The sequence below is a fragment of the Pezoporus flaviventris genome, unplaced genomic scaffold (assembly GCF_033815535.1).
Source record: "Pezoporus flaviventris isolate CSIRO_AGI_PZ_B2104156 unplaced genomic scaffold, CSIRO_AGI_Pfla_v1 ptg000143l, whole genome shotgun sequence".
Classification (NCBI taxonomy): Eukaryota; Metazoa; Chordata; class Aves; order Psittaciformes; family Psittacidae; genus Pezoporus; species Pezoporus flaviventris.
The window spans coordinates 1601574-1623362 of record NW_026892691.1 but is presented as its reverse complement, the minus strand read 5'-3'; the positions used below and the strand labels follow the sequence as shown (position 1 = coordinate 1623362).

The following is a 21789-nucleotide window of genomic DNA, read 5'->3' as shown; positions in this document are numbered from 1 at the left end:
TGTCCTAAGGTGTTCAAGCAATTTTAAAATGTTGTGCAAAAAAAAAAAAAAAAAAAGAAGCACGCCCAAGTCTTTTGTATCCGGAGGAGGAAAAGGGGTTTCTGGGAAGGAGTATTGCTTGAGACACACATAGTATTGGTTTTACTGGAAGGTGTTGAAATCACACAGACAGTTATGAATACCTCAGCCATTATTGCTAGTTGCTCGCAAGGTATTTCATACATACTTATACTATCTCATGGCTTATTATGTTTTATAAAGCATCTTAATCAGACCTTAATAGTTAGTTACAGCTCTCTAGGTGGTAGATGCTTATCACTGTGATGAGGAGGCAGATGGGGGAAGGGCTTCAAGATTTTTCCTCCTTTCTGCTTACATACGGAGAGAGGGGGCAGATTATCTCTTCCCTTTGTGCCAAAATTCAGGTTTCTGGCCTAAAATCTTGTTTCTTTCTGTGTTGCATCAGATTGTGGAACAGTTTGGGGGAGGGGAAAAAAAAATTAGTTTTGCAAGATGGCTTTGCAAACTATTGTGCAACTTTTGCAAAGGTGCTTTCTGCATTCCCTCAACTTGGATCTTGGCCACTGCCTCCTCCTAGTTGTGTGGGTATTCCTGCCTTTTTCACCTGAAGAAAGCGCAGTAAGTAAGCAGCACAGGGCAGAAGAATAAGATGGGCTGCAGATTATCCCACAGAGCCACAGAGCTGCTTCTGCTGGGCTGCTTACCCCAAGTATCTCCTGTCCACCATGGTGAGCATGGGAAGCGCACAACACATAGCAGGAGGGAGCAATGAGTTTTGATGCCATGAGCTGACAGGAGCTTTTCCAGTCTTTTGGATCCAAGAGCAGGACAGATGCAAGTTTCAGTTTACAGCCATTTTGTGAATGTAATGTTTCCCTCTTGGGGTTTGTGTGTAGCAGACAGAATACCTTGGTCTGAGTGCCACTGTCACTTTGTGCAGATGCATCCTTCGTATTATATGATGTGAATAACCCTTTAGTAATTATTTAAAGCAAAACAAAACACCTTCCTGGCTTCCTGAATTTCAGTAATGCAAAACCCAGAAACTGCTTTAGTAAATACCTTTGTTGTCTACAAATTATCTTTTAATGTTCAATTAATGTGCTTTTTTTCCTCTACTTGTTTGCAGTATGTTTGTTCTTGAATTAAAGTTCAATATATCAAATCTGCAGTTACTGGTTTGACGATAACTTTATATGCAAAAGGGAAGGGACAAAATTAAAGGAAAAATAATGAATTAAGCCAGCATCTCTCTCTTTCTAAAAATTCGTATGTTTTTAATATGGTTGGGAAGAAGATCATGTTAGAGCCATTTAAAAAAAGGAGACACTTTGGTTGTTGAAAAAAAATCATGGCATGTTTATGTAATATTGCATAATGTAACCAGTATAATTGCTTGACATAACATCATTCTAATTAAAATTTAATAGTAACAACTTTGAGTGTGGTGAGGTTTCTCTTTCTGGAAGCTTCATTGTTGCTAGGCAAATGATAAACTGTATAAATTTTAAGAAGGTGAAAAAAGAGGAAATTGGTTAGTAAGTAGCAAGTTACTTGTTACTACTTTTTCTGAGGAAAGCTAAACTGGGACTTTGGAACAGCTGTTAGAAATAAGACGGGCAAATGCAGTCTGGAAGTCATCTGTGTCAAGAGGCACACAAGGAACTTTTTATATCCATTTTCTTAATTCCACTGCTGTGCCTCACACTTTGGGTTGCCCGCGTCTCTGTTCCTGACAAGGACATCTGTCTGCATTGAAGATCACACCGTTTTTGAGGATTGGCAGCAATTTGAAAGCAAGTTGTTTTTTGAGACAAGTGTAGTAAGAAATGTAGAGCATTTTTCCTGGGCAGTTTGTTTCCTTCACCAGAACGCAGATCTGTCATTTTAACAAAGTTCAGGGAAACTTTCAGTTTATTGCATCACTCACAGGATTACAGTGTAATTATGCATATTCCCTACTAATGTAGGGAGCACCTTTTGGCAAAGAAATGTAGGACTAGTTTCCTGAATTGTGTGTGTGAGCATGGAAACATGAGTGTCAGGATGCTGCTTTATTGATTTCTTTAATAAGTGAGGGGGAAAAAAAAAAAAAGGAAAAAAACAATTTATTTCTCGCCCAAAGGAATTTGTGGCAAAAATGGGTTTAAAGCTCCTGAGCTGCTGTGACTTTCTTCTAAAACAAACAACTCTTTGCAGAATAGATGTAAATAACCTACTTCTGCCTTTAAAATATATAATCTCCATCCAAAACCTGCAAGTTTAAACATCACTTAACTGACTCTTCTTGGCAGTTTCACAGTTTGCTCTGAAGTAGACTTTAGGGGGATTTTTTTTTCTTGGTGGAGACACAAATTACTTGTTCATAAAACTTTATAATGTATTGATAATCATTTGGTTTGCAACTCCTGTATCCTGTATCCACTATCCAATTTTTCTCTAAATGTGCTCCAGTCCCAGCTGCGTGGGAAGATGGTTGCCACACTGTATATATTAACAAGCCTGGTAAACATACCTGGGTGGAAATAAAGATGATGGTTACAGGAGCTTCATGATCTCTAATGTTTATATTATAGCTGGCCAGTAGCCAGCCTGGTTCAGAATACTAAACAACAGCTCTTTACTTTCTGTTTACATTGGATATTTTCCCAGCTCTGGCCTCTGAAAGAGGTTTAGAATAGAGCCTTTATTTAAGGAGGTGAGATTTAGCAAAATGAAAGAGTTTTACTGAGTGGAAACTTGCTGTCTAGCACCCCAGAAAAGTCTATCTGGCAGGATGTGTGAGGCCTCGAACACAAGGGGGATGAGGACCTGCTTAAGTGAGTCCTGAGGAGGCCACGAAGATACTCTGAGGGCTGGAGCAGCTCTTCTCTGGAGCCAGGCTGAGAGAGCTGGGCTGGTTCAGCCTGGAGAAGAGAAGGCTCCAGGGAGACCTTAGAGCAGCTTCCAGTGACTAAAGGGGCTACAAGAAACCTGGAGAGAGGCTTTTGACAAGGGCCTGTAGGGACAGGACAAGGGGGAATGGCTCTAACCTGACAGAGGGGAGACTGAGATGAGCTCTTGGGCAGAAGTTCTTCCCTGTGAGGGTGGTGGTGAGGCGCTGGCACAGGTTGCCCAGAGAAGCTGTGGCTGCCCCATCCCTGGCAGTGTTCAAGGCCAGGTTGGACGGGGCTTGGAGCAGCCTGGTCTAGTGGAAGGTGTCCCTGCCCATGGCAGGGGGTTGGAACTGGACAATCTTTAAGGTCCTTTCCAACCTAAACCATTCTTTGAGTCTGTGATAAGCAAAGAATTTTAGATGCTTTGAGTGTTCCATTTAAACTCCAGAACTGTAATTGCCGCAAATTCTAGTGGGCATTTGCCATCAAATCCAGGAGTCATTTTTTGAAAGCTTGTCAGTAGCTGCTCGTGTATGGGAGATGATTTATTATCATTGTAGGTCAGGAATCACTGAGTTACTGTCCCTGCATATGTGCACACATGCTTACATGCAGGGAATACTGGAGTGTTCTGCAGGACTAGTTCAAAGCACTGCAGTTACGCTGTTATGCCAGATTCCCAAATTGCGGGTACTGGGATCATGCCAGTGTGGCACTCTAGTGTGATAGCTCCTGCCTTTCTCTGCATGTGGGTGTTCACCTGAGCTGCAGGGTAAGTGTCTTCATGCATGCGGTCAGCCGTCATTGTCTGCGGTACCTGATAGCAGTTGTGGCTCTCTAGCCTGGTCTGCTTCCAGCCTCCACTGCAGGATTAGAACCAGTTTTGCAGTCTGCCTTCCCATATCGGAAGGCTGGAACAGGCCTGCAGCAGGATAAAGCAGGAGGTGTGAATGTGTTGAACTGAGATGTGATTATATTTTCTGGGAGAGGAAAACAACTTGGCCCAGCAGAAAAGACTGGGGTCTTAAGTCTGGGACTGAAAGAACCAAGAGCAGGATCTTGCTTTGCATGGTAAAGATGCAGGGTAAAAAGGTGGGGACAGAGGATGGAAGGCATTTCAGTCAGACAGAGTTATTTCAGTCAGACAGGGCACATTTAAAGTATGCATTTCTAGGTGTTCCTTGTTTTAGGAAGGATTCCCTATTTAGGGATTTTAAATCCCTACAGATTTAAAGAGTGTTTTATGGTTTATGCTGATCATTTTGTGATTCTGGAGTATAGAGTTTTGAAGGATAGGGGTGTCTGCAAGGATAGTCTGGGGAAGATGATGTTCATTAACAGTGATGACTGATTAGGAAGCATTCTAAGGTCTTACATGTAGTGCGAAACTTTACCAGTGGCAGATAGTTTTTCAACTAACCAAGTTTTAATGGGTTGTCTTCAGAGTTCTTTTTAGTTCCCTGCTTTGCTGTTATTGAAGGGTTAAAGGGGACTAGCCTTTCAGTGAGTCTGTGTTAAACTGTGGGATTAAACTATCGGCACCAGAATGGGGAAAGAAGAAATTTACCCACATGTCTTTTTTAAACTGCATAAGCAATGCCAACTTAAATATGCTGAGTATGCTCTTCTTCCTTGCAGTTTGTTTTTTGTTGGTTTTTTTTTTTTGAGTAAAGAATGTAGAAGAGCTCTCCTGAGCATGTTTGTGCTGAAAAATCTTTAAATATGCAGCAGTTTAAATATACTGCTCCATGAATTTCACATACTTGCTGAATTACGAGAGTCTCATTTTTCTATGCCGTGTTCACCTTCAAAAGCTGTTCTGGTTTTCTTGAAAGTGAGGTATGGGTACTTCTTGTGAGCTTCGGGAATCTCTGGGTTTTTTGTAGCCTTTTTGGTTTTTTTAAACTCTCTGGTCTTGCTTAAAGAATTGTTTAAATTTAATGTTTAAATAAGATCAGGAAATTATTTAGAAACTGAATTACCAGAAACTGAAGTGGGATAATGGAAGTTACACAGCATGTAGGTAAAGATCAGCTGAATCCTCTGCAGGTAATTTGCAGCAAACTTTGTATGATCTCTGGTGCCATCTTAGACATTTACTTAAAAGAAATAGATGTGCTGGCACATCAGTACTGGCAGTTGAAATAGCTTTGGTGTGTATAGTTACTTTGAGAGCTGCTGTAAATTTGTTGTTGAATAAAGGAAATCCTGGTATTGATGTTCTCAGCACATAAGGTAGTGAGAGCCGCTGCTTGATATGCAGTAAGCAAACGTGCAGAGTATTTTAAAGTACCTCTGTTAACATGGTGGGTTTGTTGCCTTGCATTGTAGCAGGATTTCCTAGGTACCAGGCTTATCAGTACTCAACTTCAAAACCTAAAAATCTACTCCACTGTTATTTGAGTGATTTCTTTGTGGTTTCTGGAGGAGCACTTTAAAGAGCAAAAGCTCTTTAATGATTGCTATTGAGCAGAAGTGGTTTAACACAAGAGTTGGGAGTGATTTTTCTTTTCATTAGCATCAGTGTTAAACTGCTATTAGTACAAGGCTGTTAAAATTTCCCAGTCCCTGAAGCCTGGGAGGCCCAGTGTGATCACAGTGAGAGTTAGCGAGGCTGGGACAGTAGCTACAAACAAATCTGCCATAGTCTCCTCTTCCCAAGTAAGTAGGCTTAATGTATGGCAGTACATTCATAATATTACTGAGACTGCATTTATGAGATGTATCTCGTGCAGTGAGGAGCATGGCTGGATCGTCAGGGAGCATCTACAGCAGTGGCTGCTGGCATGCTGCTGTGGTTTGTTCCAGGAGAGCAAGAGTTGACCATATAATGCCTGGAGAGGCTACAGGATGCCAACAAAACATTGTGTCTATATAAATATAACAATTTCATGTGTGTGTGTCTGTGTTAGACTTCACAGCTTTTATTTGTTTGAATTGAGGTAGGAGTTCATCCTAGCTTGAGTTTCCTTAAGTCTGAGTTGATTGAAGTCCTTTAAGTTGCCATGTTCTTTGCATGTTTTAACAATATGTCAAATACTTATATAACAGCTGCTGAATATATAGGGTCATATCATCCTCCTGCTCTTCTTTCTGGTGGAAGTTGGAGTTTGTTTTAGGAGGGAACCTGACAGGTAATAAAAGCGAAGGTGATGGCTCTGCAAGTGAACTCTGAATTTAGGGACTAAAATGTAAAGGTCTCTCACAAGCCAGTGCCTATAGGGAAGCTGGAATTGGAGTAGCTTCTAAAAGATTAAGGAATTTTAAGTACATGCTGCAAGCTCTGATTTAAAGAACATAGTCCTATCTTTAACACTTTAGTGGAAAAGGACAGTCTTTGTAAAAGTTTAGTCCAAGTGAAGAATATTACTTGTACTTTGCTGGTTATTTGAGGTAGTGAATATTCCCTTGTCCCATCTTAAAGAAAAGGCACAGTCCTTAGTTATGTTATTTTGCGGATGTTGTCAAATATTCTAGGTTTGCTTTTCAGTTGTTTCGCGAAGTCCTCTGTTACATGCATTTCACACTAAATAGAAGCATCTCAGCTGTGTTTTTTGCATTGAACGTAATAACCACTTTGACTCATTCACTGCTCTGCTTGTTGCTATTTGTAAATCACAGGTTTTCTTGTCGAAACTGGAAATGCAGGTCAAAGAAAACTCAGGGCAAACAGTCCACTTTTATTTTAGTGATGTATCCATTGGCTTCTGTAGCACAGTGATTTTCAGCTGCAGAGGTCTGAAAGTCACTATGTAAATGGAGGGTAGGAGGTGCACGGATAATCACAGCACGATGTCCTGTCTTTCTGCTTGGCTTGGGCTTTTTGATTTGGCATCGTTTATTACTTTCAACTCTATTTAGACATTGCATTTGTTAAGATGATGGTAAAAGTTGGCAGAGAAGCGACAGAGAGCCTGAAATGCACCCTTTTTCACCTGGAAACCTGCCTGCTCAATGACAGCTGTGGGTGGTGGTCTTTTCTGCCCCCCCAGTTTTACTGCTGTGGTCAGAAGATGAACAAAAGACTGGATGGCTGTGCAGAGCCATCAGTTGAAGATGCAGCTACTTGGGTACTCGATCCACTTGTACTGGGGGACATAGATTTTGGCAATGCAAGGTAGGGATGAAGGGTTTGTCATCATCTCCGTGACCTCTTTGTTCTGCCTGGATGAGAGTTCAGCTGCCTCGTTGCTCGCATCCTTCTTTCCTCTGGTCATCTTCTGCTTTAACAGTGGGAGAAGAGGTGCTCCTCAGCTCAGGGCTTCATTGTGTGTTTTGGTTTTCCAGTCTGCTAGTGTACATGAATTTAGTGTGAAGCACACTGAAAGTACAGACATAGGTATGCACAAGAACTAAGGCCTGCCTTTTGGGTACGCTGCCTTGCTTACAAAATGAAACAAACAAAAACAAGTTAAAAACAAAGCAAAACAAACCCAACAAAACCAAAAAAATCAGCAGCACAGCAGAGAGAAATTAGTTGGAGAAGACTCAGATCTGTTTATTCCACTGGAAAGTAATTCTTTTGATCTTCAGGGAGGTGTGTGAATTTACGGAAGAGAAGAAAGACAGGTAACGTCTAGTTTGGTTTTTTCTTTCTGAAGCACAGCCTCAGGCTTATTCCCCCCCCCCCCCCCCCGCCCTTTTTCTTCATTATCATCAGGCATTTAATTTCTCTGAAATGTTCCCGTCACAGTGCAGCCTAAAAGCATTCAAACAGAATAGTGTACACACCTGTCAGACCATGGGGCAAATGATAAGGGGATGCCAGTATATTAACCGTAGGAATTAGCTCTTTGATGTATGCCTTTAGAGCTAATGGCACCTTGCTCATCTTAGGAGAGAGCCTTTGGCTGCAGAGAAAGGTTGGAAAGTTCCCACTTGTATGTGTATTTGTTGCTTAATTTGGTGTATTTCTTGTTTTTTTATTACATGGAAATTCAGCTGCTGAGTTTCCTAATATGCTGAAATCTGTAAACCATGTACATCACAACAACAAAACTCTCTTTTATGGATATAGATTAGGTGTATCAGTTCTTCATCAAGCCTGTCTTCTCTCTTCAAACTCAGTGTTTAAGTTGTCATGACTGCCTCGGACAAAGTGCAGCACAGTCACTTGGTCCACTTTGCCAGCCTAGAGAGGGACAGGACAAGAGGCTGGAGGCAACGACTTCTTAAACTAACTCAGCTAGAGTTCCCAGAGCATGTCTGATCATGGCTTTGGAAGCACAATGAATGCTTTAATGGAAGTCAAAACCCATGCTGATTTGTGTCATCGATGCTAATGGAGGAGGGTGTATGTGTTCTGCCTCCCCAGACAGCAGTGTACATCGTAGGGCTGGTACACCAGTTGTTTAAAGGCACTTAAGCAAGGTGTCACAGCAGTGTCACCATGGTTCAGCTGTGTGTTGACCTTGAGCAGACAGCCTCCAGGGCAGACGACAGGCAAACACTCCCTGTTGCTCACAGCTCTAACTTGGCTTGGATGGGTTACAGTCCGTTTGTTTCATCCTGTGGGCTGTCACTGCTGACCTTTCCTCCCAGCTCCATATGAAGAATATTGCTTTATTAATGTTTTGCTTCTTCCTGGGTCACCCCTTGCTGCTGCCTGTTTCTGAGGCTTCCATCTGTGTAAATCCAAGCTTAAGCTTTTAGTATGGGTGGTTTTCTACTTCTGTTCACAACACATCTGCTTATATGACGTAGTGTAGACAAACCTGAATGTGTCCCCATCCATGTCTTTTGCCTACCCTGGTTGCCACTGATGCTATTCAAGTAACCACACTGCTAGAATAGGAAGATGCCAAACCAAATTGGTTCAGAGTGTTGTGCATGAGGAAAAAGCACGTCATCTTGCATAAGAATTTCTGCTGTTGCTGCTAAAGCCATTAGACAAAGAGTTGCAGTATCAGGTTTGTCAGTTGTCATGGATCAGGATTCTGGGTGAGATTCTGCCACCAGCACCTGCACCTCCTGTCATTAGGGCTTTACGTCTGGAGCCAGAGCTGACATGTGTTTCAGCCTCCTAGGGTTCCAGGTGTGGAGTTCTTCTTTCTTGCTTTGAAACCTGGAGATGAGGTGAAGCCCCACAGCATAGATAAGCCGGTAACTACAGCAGAGCTAAGTGTCGCGCTTGACTTGACTTTCTGTGTGGAAGGCGGTTAAGTCCCTTTCCATGTGTGTCACTACCACCAGTCTTTGTGATTGGAGTTCATTTGGGGGAAAAGCGTGATGGCAAATCCAATAATGTACAATGGTCAACAGTGCTGATGCGCTATTTTGCCTCATTGTGGAATGTGTAAGGAAGGAGCAGGTGCTGCAAGAGTGGGAAATTTCTCAGTTTTGGTTAATGGTAAGATATTTTATTTGTAAGGATAATTCATAGCTCTGACTGTTCAAGAACTGCTTTTAAAGGCAGTTCTCTAAATTAGTCACTTAAGGTGCAGAGCAGCACCACAGCAAAAAGTGGAGTGATGCTGTCAACAGTGTAGCTATAGGAATAATACATTACAGGAGGAGCTACAGGAGAGGAGAGAAGGCTCAGGGGAGACCTTAGAGCAGTCTTCCAATACCCAAAGGGGGCTTACAAGAAAACTGGAGAGGGACTTTTTACAAGGGCATTTAGTGACAGGACAAGGGTGAATGGCTTTAAACTGACAGAGGGGAGATAGAGCTGAGATCTTATGAAGAAATTCTTCCCCGTGAGGGTGGTGAGGCACTGGCACAGATTGCCCAGAGAAGCTGTGGCTGCCCCATCCCTGGCAGTGTTCAAGGCCAGGTTGGACAGGGCTTGGAAGCAACTTGGTCTAGTGGAAGGTGTCCCTGCCCATGGCAGGGGGTTGGAACTGGGTGAGCTTTGCGGTGCTTTCCAACCCAAACCATTCTATGGGTCTATGATAATCACTTCAAATGTATAAATGCATCTGCAATCTTTGATGCACTACCAAGCTACCATTTTAAAGACTTGTTCTGGTGTTAGCAGCTGAGGTTTTGTATGTGTGTGCGAGATGTCTACAGTTAGCAATTCACTTTGCTTATAATTAAATATGCTTATAATTAATATATTCATTATATGCTCCTAATTCAATATGGTTATAATCACAGGCTGATTATAAGCATATGAATTTGTTAATATGTTTTATTAAAAGTGTCTGAGAAGTTTTTTATGAAGCTTTCTTTTAATTGGTATTTTTACTTATCTGTGGTTTGTGAGTTTACTGTGTGAATTCTTTCTCCTTTAATGTAGGCGTTTAGATGCCAACCATATTACTGCCATACCAGAAGACAGTTTTGAGGGTCTGGTGCAGTTGCGTCACCTTTGGCTGGATGACAACAGTCTGACAGAAGTTCCCATCTACCCACTCAGCAATCTGCCCTCTCTGCAGGCATTGACGCTGGCTCTCAACAAAATAACACACATTCCTGACTATGCATTTACAAACCTTTCAAGTCTTGTTGTTCTGTGAGTATGTGTAACTGTTTCATAGGTTATTTGGATTCTCTCCTCAGTTACTTTGATTACGTGGATGGCACTGAAAATTATGTTTTTTCTATATTTTAGCTCACTTGTCTAGTAACAGCCTATACTGCCAACACGAGATTAGACCATGTGTACTAGACAATCCACTGAAGGTTTTTTAAAGACTTTCTCCTAAACAAAAAGTCAAATAGGCAATAGGTAGTGAGTTGATGCATATGTTCCTCAGATCTCATTTTAGTAATGGATATTTTGAACCAATGTTTGTCAAAGAAAGCTTTCAGAGATATTACAAGAAGAAAATATTATCTGCCACAGACCTGTTTCTGTGTAGAATCATAGAATAGTTAGGGTTGGAAAGGACCTTAAGATCATCTAGTTCCAACACCCCTGCCATGGGCAGGGACACCTCACACTAAACCATGCCACCCAAGGCTTCGTCCAACCTGGCCTTGAACACTGCCGGGGGTGGAGCATTCACAACCTCCCTGGGCAAACCATTCCAGTGCCTCACCACCCTAACAGTAAAGAATTTCTTCCTTATATCCAATCTAAACTTCCCCTGTTCAAGTTTTAACCTGTTACTCCTTGTCGTGTCACTACATCCCTAATGAAGAGTCCATCCCCAGCGTCCCTATAGCCCCCCTTCAGATACTGGAAGGCTGCTACGAGGTCTCCAAGGATGATATGAAAAATTATGTATGTTCAAGCATATTCTTATTAGCCTTCTGGATTGTGAGTAAAGGTTTAAAATAGGCTGTCTTGACTGTAGGCAATCTGTTCTGTTTCCACATGAGGATGAAATATTTCTGTATGGAAGTGAAAGTCATTCTTCTGCATAACCTACCTCATGCAGTGTTTTTTTCTAAACCATTTAACTGCCTTGATTTCATAGAAATACATGCTAATGTGTTAACTTGCATGAAATCATTAACTTGCTTTCATACTTCTTCTGTTTTTGCTTTTTAGTCATCTTCATAATAATAAAATAAAAACTATAGGAAAACACTGCTTTGATGGATTAGACAACCTTGAAACCTTGTAAGTATGCTTCTTAAAGTAATGGATTGGTCAGTGTTTGTCTCGTTCTCAGCTTAATTAAGGTTACATCACTGGTATGGTGAAGATCTTGCACATAAGTCATGTATGCACCATGCAGCACAGCACCAACACTCAGGTCCAACTCAGGTCTTGGAACCGAAGGCTAGTATCAGTGCAGTGCTCCACCAAAACTAATTAATTATATTGAGAAGCAGGTAAACATTAGTGTGGATGAAATATCATGCTGGATGATGTAGCTCTTAATGTTCCTAGCTCTGATCTGGGTGGTGTATCTTTGCATAGCACTCCACTGAGTCAGATGGATATATCAGAAGTGTTTAAGTGGCCCTGTGGGTGATAAGGGACAAATATTTGTTTCTCAGATTTACTGTAGGTTTAAACACATTTAAGATACACTGCCAGAACTGTTGTGTGACAACAGGAGGTTTCTCAGAGGGCCCCAGAGAGCTGTTTCTCCACGTCTCCTCCAATACCGGGTGGGCACCACTGCCTGCCACTGAGACTGTCTCTCACATGTCCACTCAGCTCCTGAACCGATCCTCTGCAGGCTGGTAGGAAACAGCCCAGCTCCTGGTTCTCAGCATCTCATACAAGAGATTGACTTGAGTTCACTTCAAATACTGGCAGATATTAAGATAATGGACTGGTTTATCTGAAACAGTGAGCTTTATGTTCTTTTGGATGGGGATGGGAAGAATCACCTTCCCCTCACCTTGTGTATGCTGTCCCTGCTGACACTTCCTACTCCTCTCAGTATGGGGTGTCCATGGTGGCCAGATGCCACATCTGCAGTACTACTCCATCTCCAGAGTGTCTCCTTGCCAAGGAATGCCTTTCAGCTGCTTGGGTTACATTCCCCACTTCCTTTTGTCTCACAGATCAAACATCTAACATGCAGTATTGCTTCAGTGGCACATTTTGGTATGCTTGGGAGAATGCTAAATAAATAAAACAAATGAAGGAGGGCAAGAGCAAGCCAGTGACAGCCTCTGTTAACATGAAGAGTTTGGATGAGTCCAGGAATGCTGCTTACTCCAACTGTGTTGTCATTCTCTTAGAACCTCAATTAAGTAATAATTAGATGCTATGTATATATGCATAGCAAATGCAAGACTTTTTACATGAGTTTTTGCTGCTCATAAGGAGTCCGTTTCACAGAAACACAGCTGTAGCAGGTCTTGACATTACTGCTGGAATGGTGACAGGTTAACTGTGGTTTCAACAGTTCCCTGTCACTGATGTGTATTGAATCAGTGCGATGAGATTTCCCTCTTCTCCTGTTCAGGGTTTGTAATTGGTTTTGCTACAAGGTCTGCTATTACCTAATGGCGTATTTACTTTTTGTTTTCTACAGTCTGAAAGCTAATAAAGAGTAGTCATTTCTGTCTACTCTTTTTTTTTTTTTTTTACTTTGAAATCTTAGTTTATTTCCATGTAAATTCTAGTGAAGAAAAATCTATGAGGTGTTGAAAAATAACGAGCTTTGCTTTAAAGAAGCATTTGACTTAATATGCATAATCCTCTAGATAATATTAAATATCTTACCTAAGTTATTAGCTGGTTATAAAACATGTAAAACATTAGAAGGCTAAATATAAGTTAAGTTATTCTATGGTCTAGTTAAAGATCTTCTGAGAACTTTTTATTTTCATTGAATTGTCTTAAACAAACCTTATTTTGACAATTCATGACCGCTGTTAGGAATTTTATGATTCTCCTACTTTTTTTTCTTCTAGGGATTTAAATTATAATAACATGGTAGAGTTTCCTGAAGCCATAAAAGCACTGCCAAGTCTAAAGGAGTTGTGAGTATTACTTATTCTCCCTTTTTACCAGTTTTCTTTCTCCTTTTCATAAATAAAGAGAAAAAAAAAATCCAGGATTTAGGAATGCTTGTCTTATTATGCAGCAGTATAAATCAGGTTAAGTAATGCTAAGTGAAGCTATAATTAAAGGAAAATATAATCATCAGCTAGACAGGGAACCTATTGAATTCATTTTGGAGCTGTATAAGTAAGCAATTTCTTCAAGGAGAACCATTACCATAGATCCTGAATCTGAGCTGGTTTTGGCCCCCAGTAGCAGAATTAGATATTCACTGACCGCACATGTTTTCCTTGTCCCCTCCTTAAGAGAGAAGGAAGAAGAAAGAAAGCACAGGATTATGTTTTGGGACAGAGATAGTTTCTTTCTAATTAAATATTTTTTGTTTACCTGATGTACAGAAGACAGAAATCATTCCTTCCAAGTTATTCCTACAGTTTGACTTATGTATCTACAATCCTGGTTTTGGCATGATTGGAAATTGAGTAGGTGTGAAGAAAATAACTATTGGTTGAATCTACTGGCAGTATATTTTTAATTTTTTTTTTTTCTTCTCCAATATCTTTAGGGGATTTCACAGTAACTACATTTCCATAATTCCTGATGGTGCATTTGCAGGAAACCCCCTTCTAAGAACAATGTAAGTAATTTTTATGCACCTATTTTTAGTATGTAGCAGACAGTGACTGTAAGAACAAGAACAAGGATTAAAACACATTTTTTATTTCCCAGACATTTGTATGATAATCCTTTGTCTTTTGTGGGGAACTCAGCATTTCAGAATCTGTCAGATCTGCATTCCCTGTAAGTATACTCTCAACTATACAGTAACAATAAATGGATATAAGGATATGAAATGTTGTGGCTAAGAACTCAAAATAACTAAATCTTATGACTGCCTTATAATTTTTTTACATTAAGCTTTAATAAACATTGTTATTGTTTGTTAAGAAGCTTTAGTAAATATGCTCTACAACCTTTTTTTTTTAATCTTGATTGCCTTGCATAAGACACATAACCTCAGGCCAAATGCTCAGGTTCCTACTTAAACTGCAATATATCCTAGGTGTTTTTTTGAACAGGGATGTGCATTGTGAGAATGTTTTGCAGGTTAGTGTATGCACATTCTCAAAAGATAATTCTGAGGGTGACGAGTAAGTGAAGCGGAGCGAGGTTTCAAACTTTGAACTACAAACTACCTATGAGTTTATGCCCTTTTCGTATGCATGTATTGATATGACTCTTATCAGCTTGATGAATTCCAGTTGTTTGATTTATTAAGCATATTACTAGTATAAGAAGCAGTGAAAATACTTTTACATACTGTTCAAGTGTAAAACTTACACAAAAGCAGTAAGAATGTTAGAATGTCTTGTTAGTGAAAATATCTACCTGATAGCTTACGGCTCATTTTTGTGGGAATATTCTTAGGGTCATTCGGGGTGCCAGCATGGTGCAGTGGTTTCCTAATTTGACAGGAACTGTTAACCTGGAGAGCTTGTAAGTATCTTCTACAGAAATCTTTTGCAATAATTTATTTACTTTGACACTCTCATGAAGTGTTTGAAACACGATTAGTGGGTCTGGAGAGTGACTACTTATATGTTCTCTTCCTGTCAAAAAATGTAATTATATAGCTTTCCTTAATGTGGTATCTGGGTGCCTCTTAATTATTCTTTTAATAGGGTGAGCTGATAACAGCCTATGAAAAGCCCATTGATACTAACTTCTCTCTCACAGAACTGAAAGCCAGAAAACTTGGCCGCTTCCAAACAAACAAACTGATGGTTAATCTAGCACCCTGGTAGCTGAGATACCATCCTTATTCTGCTTTTACATGCCATCTCCCAGCAACAATGCAAACATTTATGTTTTCCCTTTTTTCCTCACAGAACTCTAACAGGGACCAAGATAAACAGTATTCCTGTTAATTTATGCGAAGAGCAAAAGGTGCTACGAACTTTGTAAGTATACACTCCTCTATTTTCATGTGCACCAAAATGTTTTGAAAGAAACTTAAATCTAATATACAGCAAAAGTATTGCTTAGAAATGCTCATCCTAGTAGTTCTGTTGGAGTTGGAGATCCGATTGCGGCTTCTTGATTTTAAGAATCAAGACTCATGGCAGAATTGATGTAATGACTTCTATTCCTTTTATAGGCATGCACTGTGTTTCTTTCTTATGGTATAAAATCCATGTAAGGTGGTGCTGCAGAACAGTCTTTGCATCTTCAAACTCATTCTGCCACCACTCACTGGTAACACAACAGTAGTCATCTACATTCAGAGTAAAGTTTAGTTATGGTGCTGTGACTTTCTGTGTTTGAGAACACAGGAGGGAGCATCATGAACTAAGAGAAATAGATATGAGGATTAGGAAGAGGATAGTCATACAAAGGAAAGACAGAATAAGCAATAAAAGGGTGTTTTAGAATAAATGCAAAGAAACCCAAACTAGTAAATTAAACCATTGGGAGGGGAGGGGCAAAGCTATGTTTACAAAGTATACATGCAGGAAAATTTGGAACAAAAGCAAGTGGTGAAAAAAGGAGGAGAAAAATAGGTTCTGTTTTATAGAAGACAAACTGGGGGGGGGGAAATGACGAGGTAGAATTTATTTTCAAATGGCAGTTTATTTTGGAACAGAAATTTGAGGATGCTTTGCAAGGACGTACCAACACACTAAATCAAAATTTGCACTAAATTCCTGCACTGCATACCATCTATCCAGTTTATGCTGAAAAAGCAGATTATTAGTAAACCTTTTTAGATTACAACTCTCAGAATTCAATGAATTTGTACAGTGTGGTTTTGCGGTAGACATATCCAGATGCAGAAGTGAAAGCAGTGAAATAGAATATATGTAGGTATAGGATATAGAATCAAAAATACTGGTTGGGAGGTATCTCATGAGCTGTCAAAGCCACTGCAGAGACACAGCCTGGTTTTCTGTTACTTTTCAATCACAAGGCACCAGTTTCAGTAGTTGAAGTTTGTCGAATAGCTTTGGGATGGGTGAAATTTTTGTAATGGTTGCTGGCTTTACCTCAGTGATTGAATTGTGATTCCCTTCATGATTTTCTGTAAACTGCCCTTAGTTTCTTCTCAGAACATTGCTAACAGGAAGATGATGCCAATCCATTTAATGGTTACAAATGATGAGACGTTTCTAGTAGAGAAGAGCTGGACTAAGCACCTTTCTCCTGTTTTCTGTTTTGAAGGGACTTGTCTTATAATAATATAAAGGACCTGCCAAGTTTTAAAGGCTGCCATTCCTTGGAAGAAATGTAAGAAAAAAAACATGGTTTTTATCTTTATTGACTCCTTAGTATGCTGAATCCAAGTCTCTAGAAACTTTTTTGCTTGTGTTTGATTCTAAGTTTCTAAGATTAAAGACGGAGATATGACCATCTAATGTGAGAAGTGTTCTGGACAGAGAATTCAACCACTTGTTTTTAGTGGTTAAATTTCCTCAATTAGCTAAGTTTAAATTGTTCATGTGGCACAAAAAGGAATCCTGCATTTCAGAATAGTATTGCTATACACATAAATGGAATGAGCATTTATGTGTTTTTCTTTTTGCCTCTTATCTCTTCTGCTCTTCTTCAGCTCCCTCTAACCATCAGCCTATGCTTGTGTAAAATGGCTTTTTCCTCCACTCCCTGTAAGGCACATTCAAAACCCATCTTTGCTTTTCCTTGCTTCACTGAATTTTCTTAAGCTTATTTCCAGACCCTAAACAATATTTCTGCCTAAGTTGTGGAACATGTTTGCATATGTTCTTACTTCTCCTTTTATCTCTACTGCACTCAAGCTTCTTCATAATAAACTTCTTAAAGGCCTTTGCTGTTATGCTCTTGACATCTTCAGGCTCATTGTACATGTGGTTCATTGTAAAGGGAGCTACTGACCTGCAAGTACAGTTCTCCCATTAGCTCTTGAGGTGTTTGTCAACATATTTCCTTTCATAAATCTGTATTTTGAGAAATTAAAGTACACTGAGGGTCAGAACATGCCTAAAGATTCCCTGCAAAATGAAGTAGATTTGCTTTAAATCTCAGTGTGATTCTTCAGAGTTTGCAAAGTGTTACTTTTTTGCTTGGAAATAATTCAGTCCTCGCTTAAGTCTCTTTTGAATTATAAATGAGTTGTGAGTTGGGATTAGGCAGAGGTGCCATGAAGGAGCTTCATGGTTGTATTAACATGGCTATGGGAAATAGTAAAACTGTTGGCCTGCAAGGGGAAATGAGAAAAACCTTGCCATCGGTAAGGCTAAATCTATGAATTGGCAGGCGTGGAGCTACCTACCCCTTGGTTTGAGGTCAGACCAGTTAGCTAATTAGTTCTCTTTATACTTCTTCACTTTGCAGTTCTTTACAGCACAATCAAATCCATGAAATCACAGAGGATACCTTTCAAGGACTGTCCTCCCTTCGTGTCCTGTAAGTGCACATAACTGCATTCTGAGTAAAACATGATAATGTTTTTTATTCTCATGTAAACTGCTTGGTGTTATAAATCTAATTGATGGCAAAAACCCAAGTGTGCTGGATCCTAAGGTGAAGCAAACCATGTGCAGGAAATATTAGCAGCAGCTAGTTTCATTCCTGATCTTTTGATTCTCCATTTTGTTTCTCTAGCCTATAAAGATACTTCTAAAACATATATATGTATATATGGAGATTGAAAAAGGAGGTGGTGGTTTTTTGGTACTTCAATATTTTGCATTATATCACTGCTATCTTGCATTATGTTATTACTGTATTATTCCATTATACAGTATTTATTGCAGAGATCCTATCTGTTTTCCTCAGGATGAGCAGCCCAGTAAACAAAATTATCTCTTTCTCCTATATCTCTTGCTATAGGAAGATTGTATGAGGAACACTGAAATTATCAGGATAAAAATTGACAGGTGTTTCAAAAGGAATGTCATAATATAAGTCATGGTGATTCAGCTGGATTTTGAAATCCAGCAGAGTGGAGGCCCTTCTGCTTGTTGTTGTGTTGCCTCCCCCCTTCCCTGCCAATGTTCCCTGCCACTGGTCTGGTTGTCATCAAAGTGATTTTCCTGGCACCTTCACCCTGGGATTAGGGGATGCTAGAGTCAGTTTATGCCTTGGGAACACAGGCTGTGACGATAGCGCCAGGAAGGAATGGAAGCAGGGCAGGAATGGGAGATGGATTATCCTTTGGGGGTGAGGTGAAGCAGGATACAGCTGCCTTACCAAGGGATTTGGCTGCTACTGCACCTGGCTGACTAGGGGAGAGAAGGGAAGCAGGAGGGTTGTCCAGCTTTTCTGACACAGGCATAATGCATTTGTCACCTTAGCTTTTTTCACTCAGTACGGTGGCTGTTACAAAGTTTTGATAAAACTGATAAAATAATCTCATTTGGCATTCTTTGTAGTGACCTCAGTAGAAATCGGATCCGACAGATCCACAAGGAAGCTTTCACCACTGTTGGAGCTATTGTTAACCTGTAAGTAGACTGTTCTGTGCAGCAACCTCCTCTCTCTAGCATTAAACTGCTGAGCTAGTAAATATTTTTAGCTTAAAATTGATATTTACCCGTTGTGTGTTTCGCGTGTGAATGGCGAAACCTCTCACTAGCTGACCATTGTTTGCAGTGCCTGTTGCGCTGACAGGCATTTTCCAGGCCACAGCCTCAGTATGAGGCCTAAAGAGCCTTCTTATTTCAGTGAAATGTATGCTAAAGGATCTTCAAACTTACTTTGTTGTAACGATGTCTTAATATTCACATTTCAGAGACCTGAGTTTCAATGAGCTCTCTTCAGTTCCAACTGAAGGATTGAGTGGACTGAACCAGCTTAAACTTGCAGGCAATTCAGAGTTGAAAGAAGCTTTGGCAGCAAAGAGCTTTGCAAAGCTCCGGTATGTTGGTAAATAACACCACAGAGTGTCTCACTTGTTTTGACAGTAGCAAGCAATAAGACAATAAATTAAGCCAGTTTAGATAATACTCGTGATGAATCATAGAATGGTTTGGCAAGGACCTTAAGTTCATCCAGTTTCAACCCTCTGCCACAGGCAGGGACACCTTCCACTAGATCAGGTTGCTCCAGGCCCTGTCCAGCTTTGAACACTGCCAAAGATGGGGCAGCCACAGCTTCTCTGGGCAGCCTGTGCCAGTGCCTCACCACCCTCACAGTAAAGAACTTCTTTCTTTTATCTGACCTAAACTTCCCCTGTTTTAAGTTTGAGCTCATTACCCCTTGTCCTATCACTACAGTCCCTGATGAAGAGTCCCTCTCCAGCATCCTTACAGGCCCCCTTCAGGTACTGGAAGGCTGCTATGAAGTCTTCACACAGCCTCCTCTTCTCAAGGCTGAACAGCCCCAATTTTCTCATCCTGTCTTCATAAGGGAGGTGCTCAAGCCCCCTGATCATCCTTGTGGCCCTCCTCTGCACTTGCTTCAGCAGCTCCATATCATTATGCTGAGGACACCAGGACTGTATGCAGTACTCCAAAGTTGGGTCTCGACAGAGTAGAGGGGTCTACTCTGTTAAGGTAGAGCAGAATCAGCTCCTTTGACCTGCTGGTCAGGCCCTCTGCTGAGTCCTGTACTGCCTTTTGTTGGCATATATGAAAGGGTACCTGACTATTCTAGCATAGAAGCCACTTGCAGGCTTGGTTCCTTGGAACTTTTTATATTTTTCCTCCACCACTTGTCAGGCAGATAGCACCTGACTTTGGAGTAGTGTTTTTTGGTGGATTCCAGTTGTTACTGAACTGAGCTCATCTGTCTTTCAGAGCGTGGAAAATGGGAGCAGATGCACAGATGTCTTGCTTCCATAATCACCGCACTTTATAAATACATACACTATCTGTTCTTGGAGGCAAATGATCAGAATCACAGTAATCATTCAAATGGAAGCCCAGTACTGATTTCAGTGTGAGGTGGATCAGACAGTGATTAACTGCTTTGTATTTTCAAAGGTCTTGCTGTACATTAAGAAGCAGTTAAAGATTTTTTTTCCCATACTATTAATTTGTCTAAGACCAAGGAAGGAATCCATGCCACTTTTAGAATCAGGCCTCAGCAGTCCTGTAGAAACAGCAGATTGTTTTTAGGTTTTGATCTGTGTTTGAGAACTAAAGCATTGTGGGATCCTTCAGACTGATGACATTTACAAGAACAGAATTCAGAAACAATACTGCAGATAGCTGATATTGTAACCTTGAGTCAGAAAAATCAGCTTCTGGTCTGCTATTATCTCATTTTTTTTATGTGAACTTCTTAAATCTCTGTGTGCCGCTGTACTTCTCTACCATAATTAATAGTGTGTGCCATTTCTGTTAAACTCAAATAAACAAAATAGGGAAGAAAACCCTCCTCTTTTGGGGCCACAAAGTGAAGAGTGGGAAGGAAAGACGTAATTTTTAATATCATCTGGGAATTAGCTTACTTACAAAACAGTTACTCCTTAATTAGTTTGCTTAATTAGTTTGCAGTTTCATTTGCACAGGAACGCCACAAACACTGATCAGAATTTGGTTTGTATAAGGAGTAGAATCAGTAGTAAAGAGTGCTAAACATCACAGTATTTTCATTGTACTCCTTGCAGCAGACATGTAGGTCTTCACCAATTCTTTATCTCAGTGCAAAAATTCATCAAAAATGGTTACAACTGATCTAGTTTGAAGTAATAATTTTTTATTAGTGACTTTGACAAAAAGAAGCTTATAGTTTGGCACTCAAGTGTGCTATCTAAATGTTATTAATAGATGGTAATCTTAATGTTGGTTACAATGGGTAACACTGGTATTCTGCCTGTACTTCAGGTCACTCTCTGTACCATATGCTTATCAGTGCTGTGCATTTTGGGGTTGTGGTTCTTACTTAAACTCTAATGCTGAAGATTCGGGTCACCAAGATCAAGGTGCCTTGCTGGATCGTGAGAAGGGTAAGCATTTCATTGTGCTAAACCAGCAGTATTATTTTGGGCCAGACTAGACTGAATAATGGTGTATGTTGTCTTTGAATAAGGAAATTTGGAAAATGAAAATATTTATAGGGATACAAAAGCTGTCCCTGAAAGTGCTTAGGAGTTGCTTACAGATTGGCACTGCCATGTTCCTTCTAAATGAAAGTGAAATGTATTATCTGACAGTGCAAGATTTGCCTGTTTAAAAAAAAAAAATTAAAAATAATAATAAAAGAATAATTGCCAGTATTTTTCTGTCATTTTCTGCCAGAGCAGAAAAAGTGCTATGGTTCTTAGTATTTTGACCTTTCTGTTCAGAAAGGACTTGTCCTTTCACTTAAACCACGTGGTTTCACTTAAACCACGACAGTTCTTTGTGGCGCTTCAAGGCCCATAGATCTTTCTCCAGTGATGAAAGATATTGCTGCTATGTTATAGAGCATTGTGAGTAGCTGGGACATGCAATAGTAATTCAAACTGCTGCAGCGATTCCTGCACTGAGCATGTGACTTCATGTGCCAAATGGGAACGGCTCCACTGTTAAAGTCTTGAATGCTGGTGAAGTGTTAGGCCTTTGATCT

The 21789-nt window shown here is 40.3% G+C and overlaps 1 protein-coding gene across 3 annotated transcripts in view; it reads left to right on the top strand.

The window, feature by feature from the left end:
• LGR4 (leucine rich repeat containing G protein-coupled receptor 4) overlaps positions 1-21789 on the top strand; it is a 90726-nt gene that overhangs the window by 62774 nt on the left and 6163 nt on the right. For all 3 annotated transcript variants that reach the window (XM_061479189.1, XM_061479188.1, XM_061479190.1), the window contains 12 exons: positions 10141-10356; positions 11341-11412; positions 13170-13238; positions 13826-13897; positions 13990-14061; positions 14689-14757; positions 15150-15221; positions 16480-16545; positions 17629-17700; positions 18669-18740; positions 19028-19153; positions 21066-21187. In XM_061479189.1, the coding sequence (XP_061335173.1) occupies positions 10141-10356; positions 11341-11412; positions 13170-13238; positions 13826-13897; positions 13990-14061; positions 14689-14757; positions 15150-15221; positions 16480-16545; positions 17629-17700; positions 18669-18740; positions 19028-19153; positions 21066-21187 (1100 nt within the window). The remainder of the gene's footprint in view (positions 1-10140; positions 10357-11340; positions 11413-13169; positions 13239-13825; positions 13898-13989; positions 14062-14688; positions 14758-15149; positions 15222-16479; positions 16546-17628; positions 17701-18668; positions 18741-19027; positions 19154-21065; positions 21188-21789) is intronic.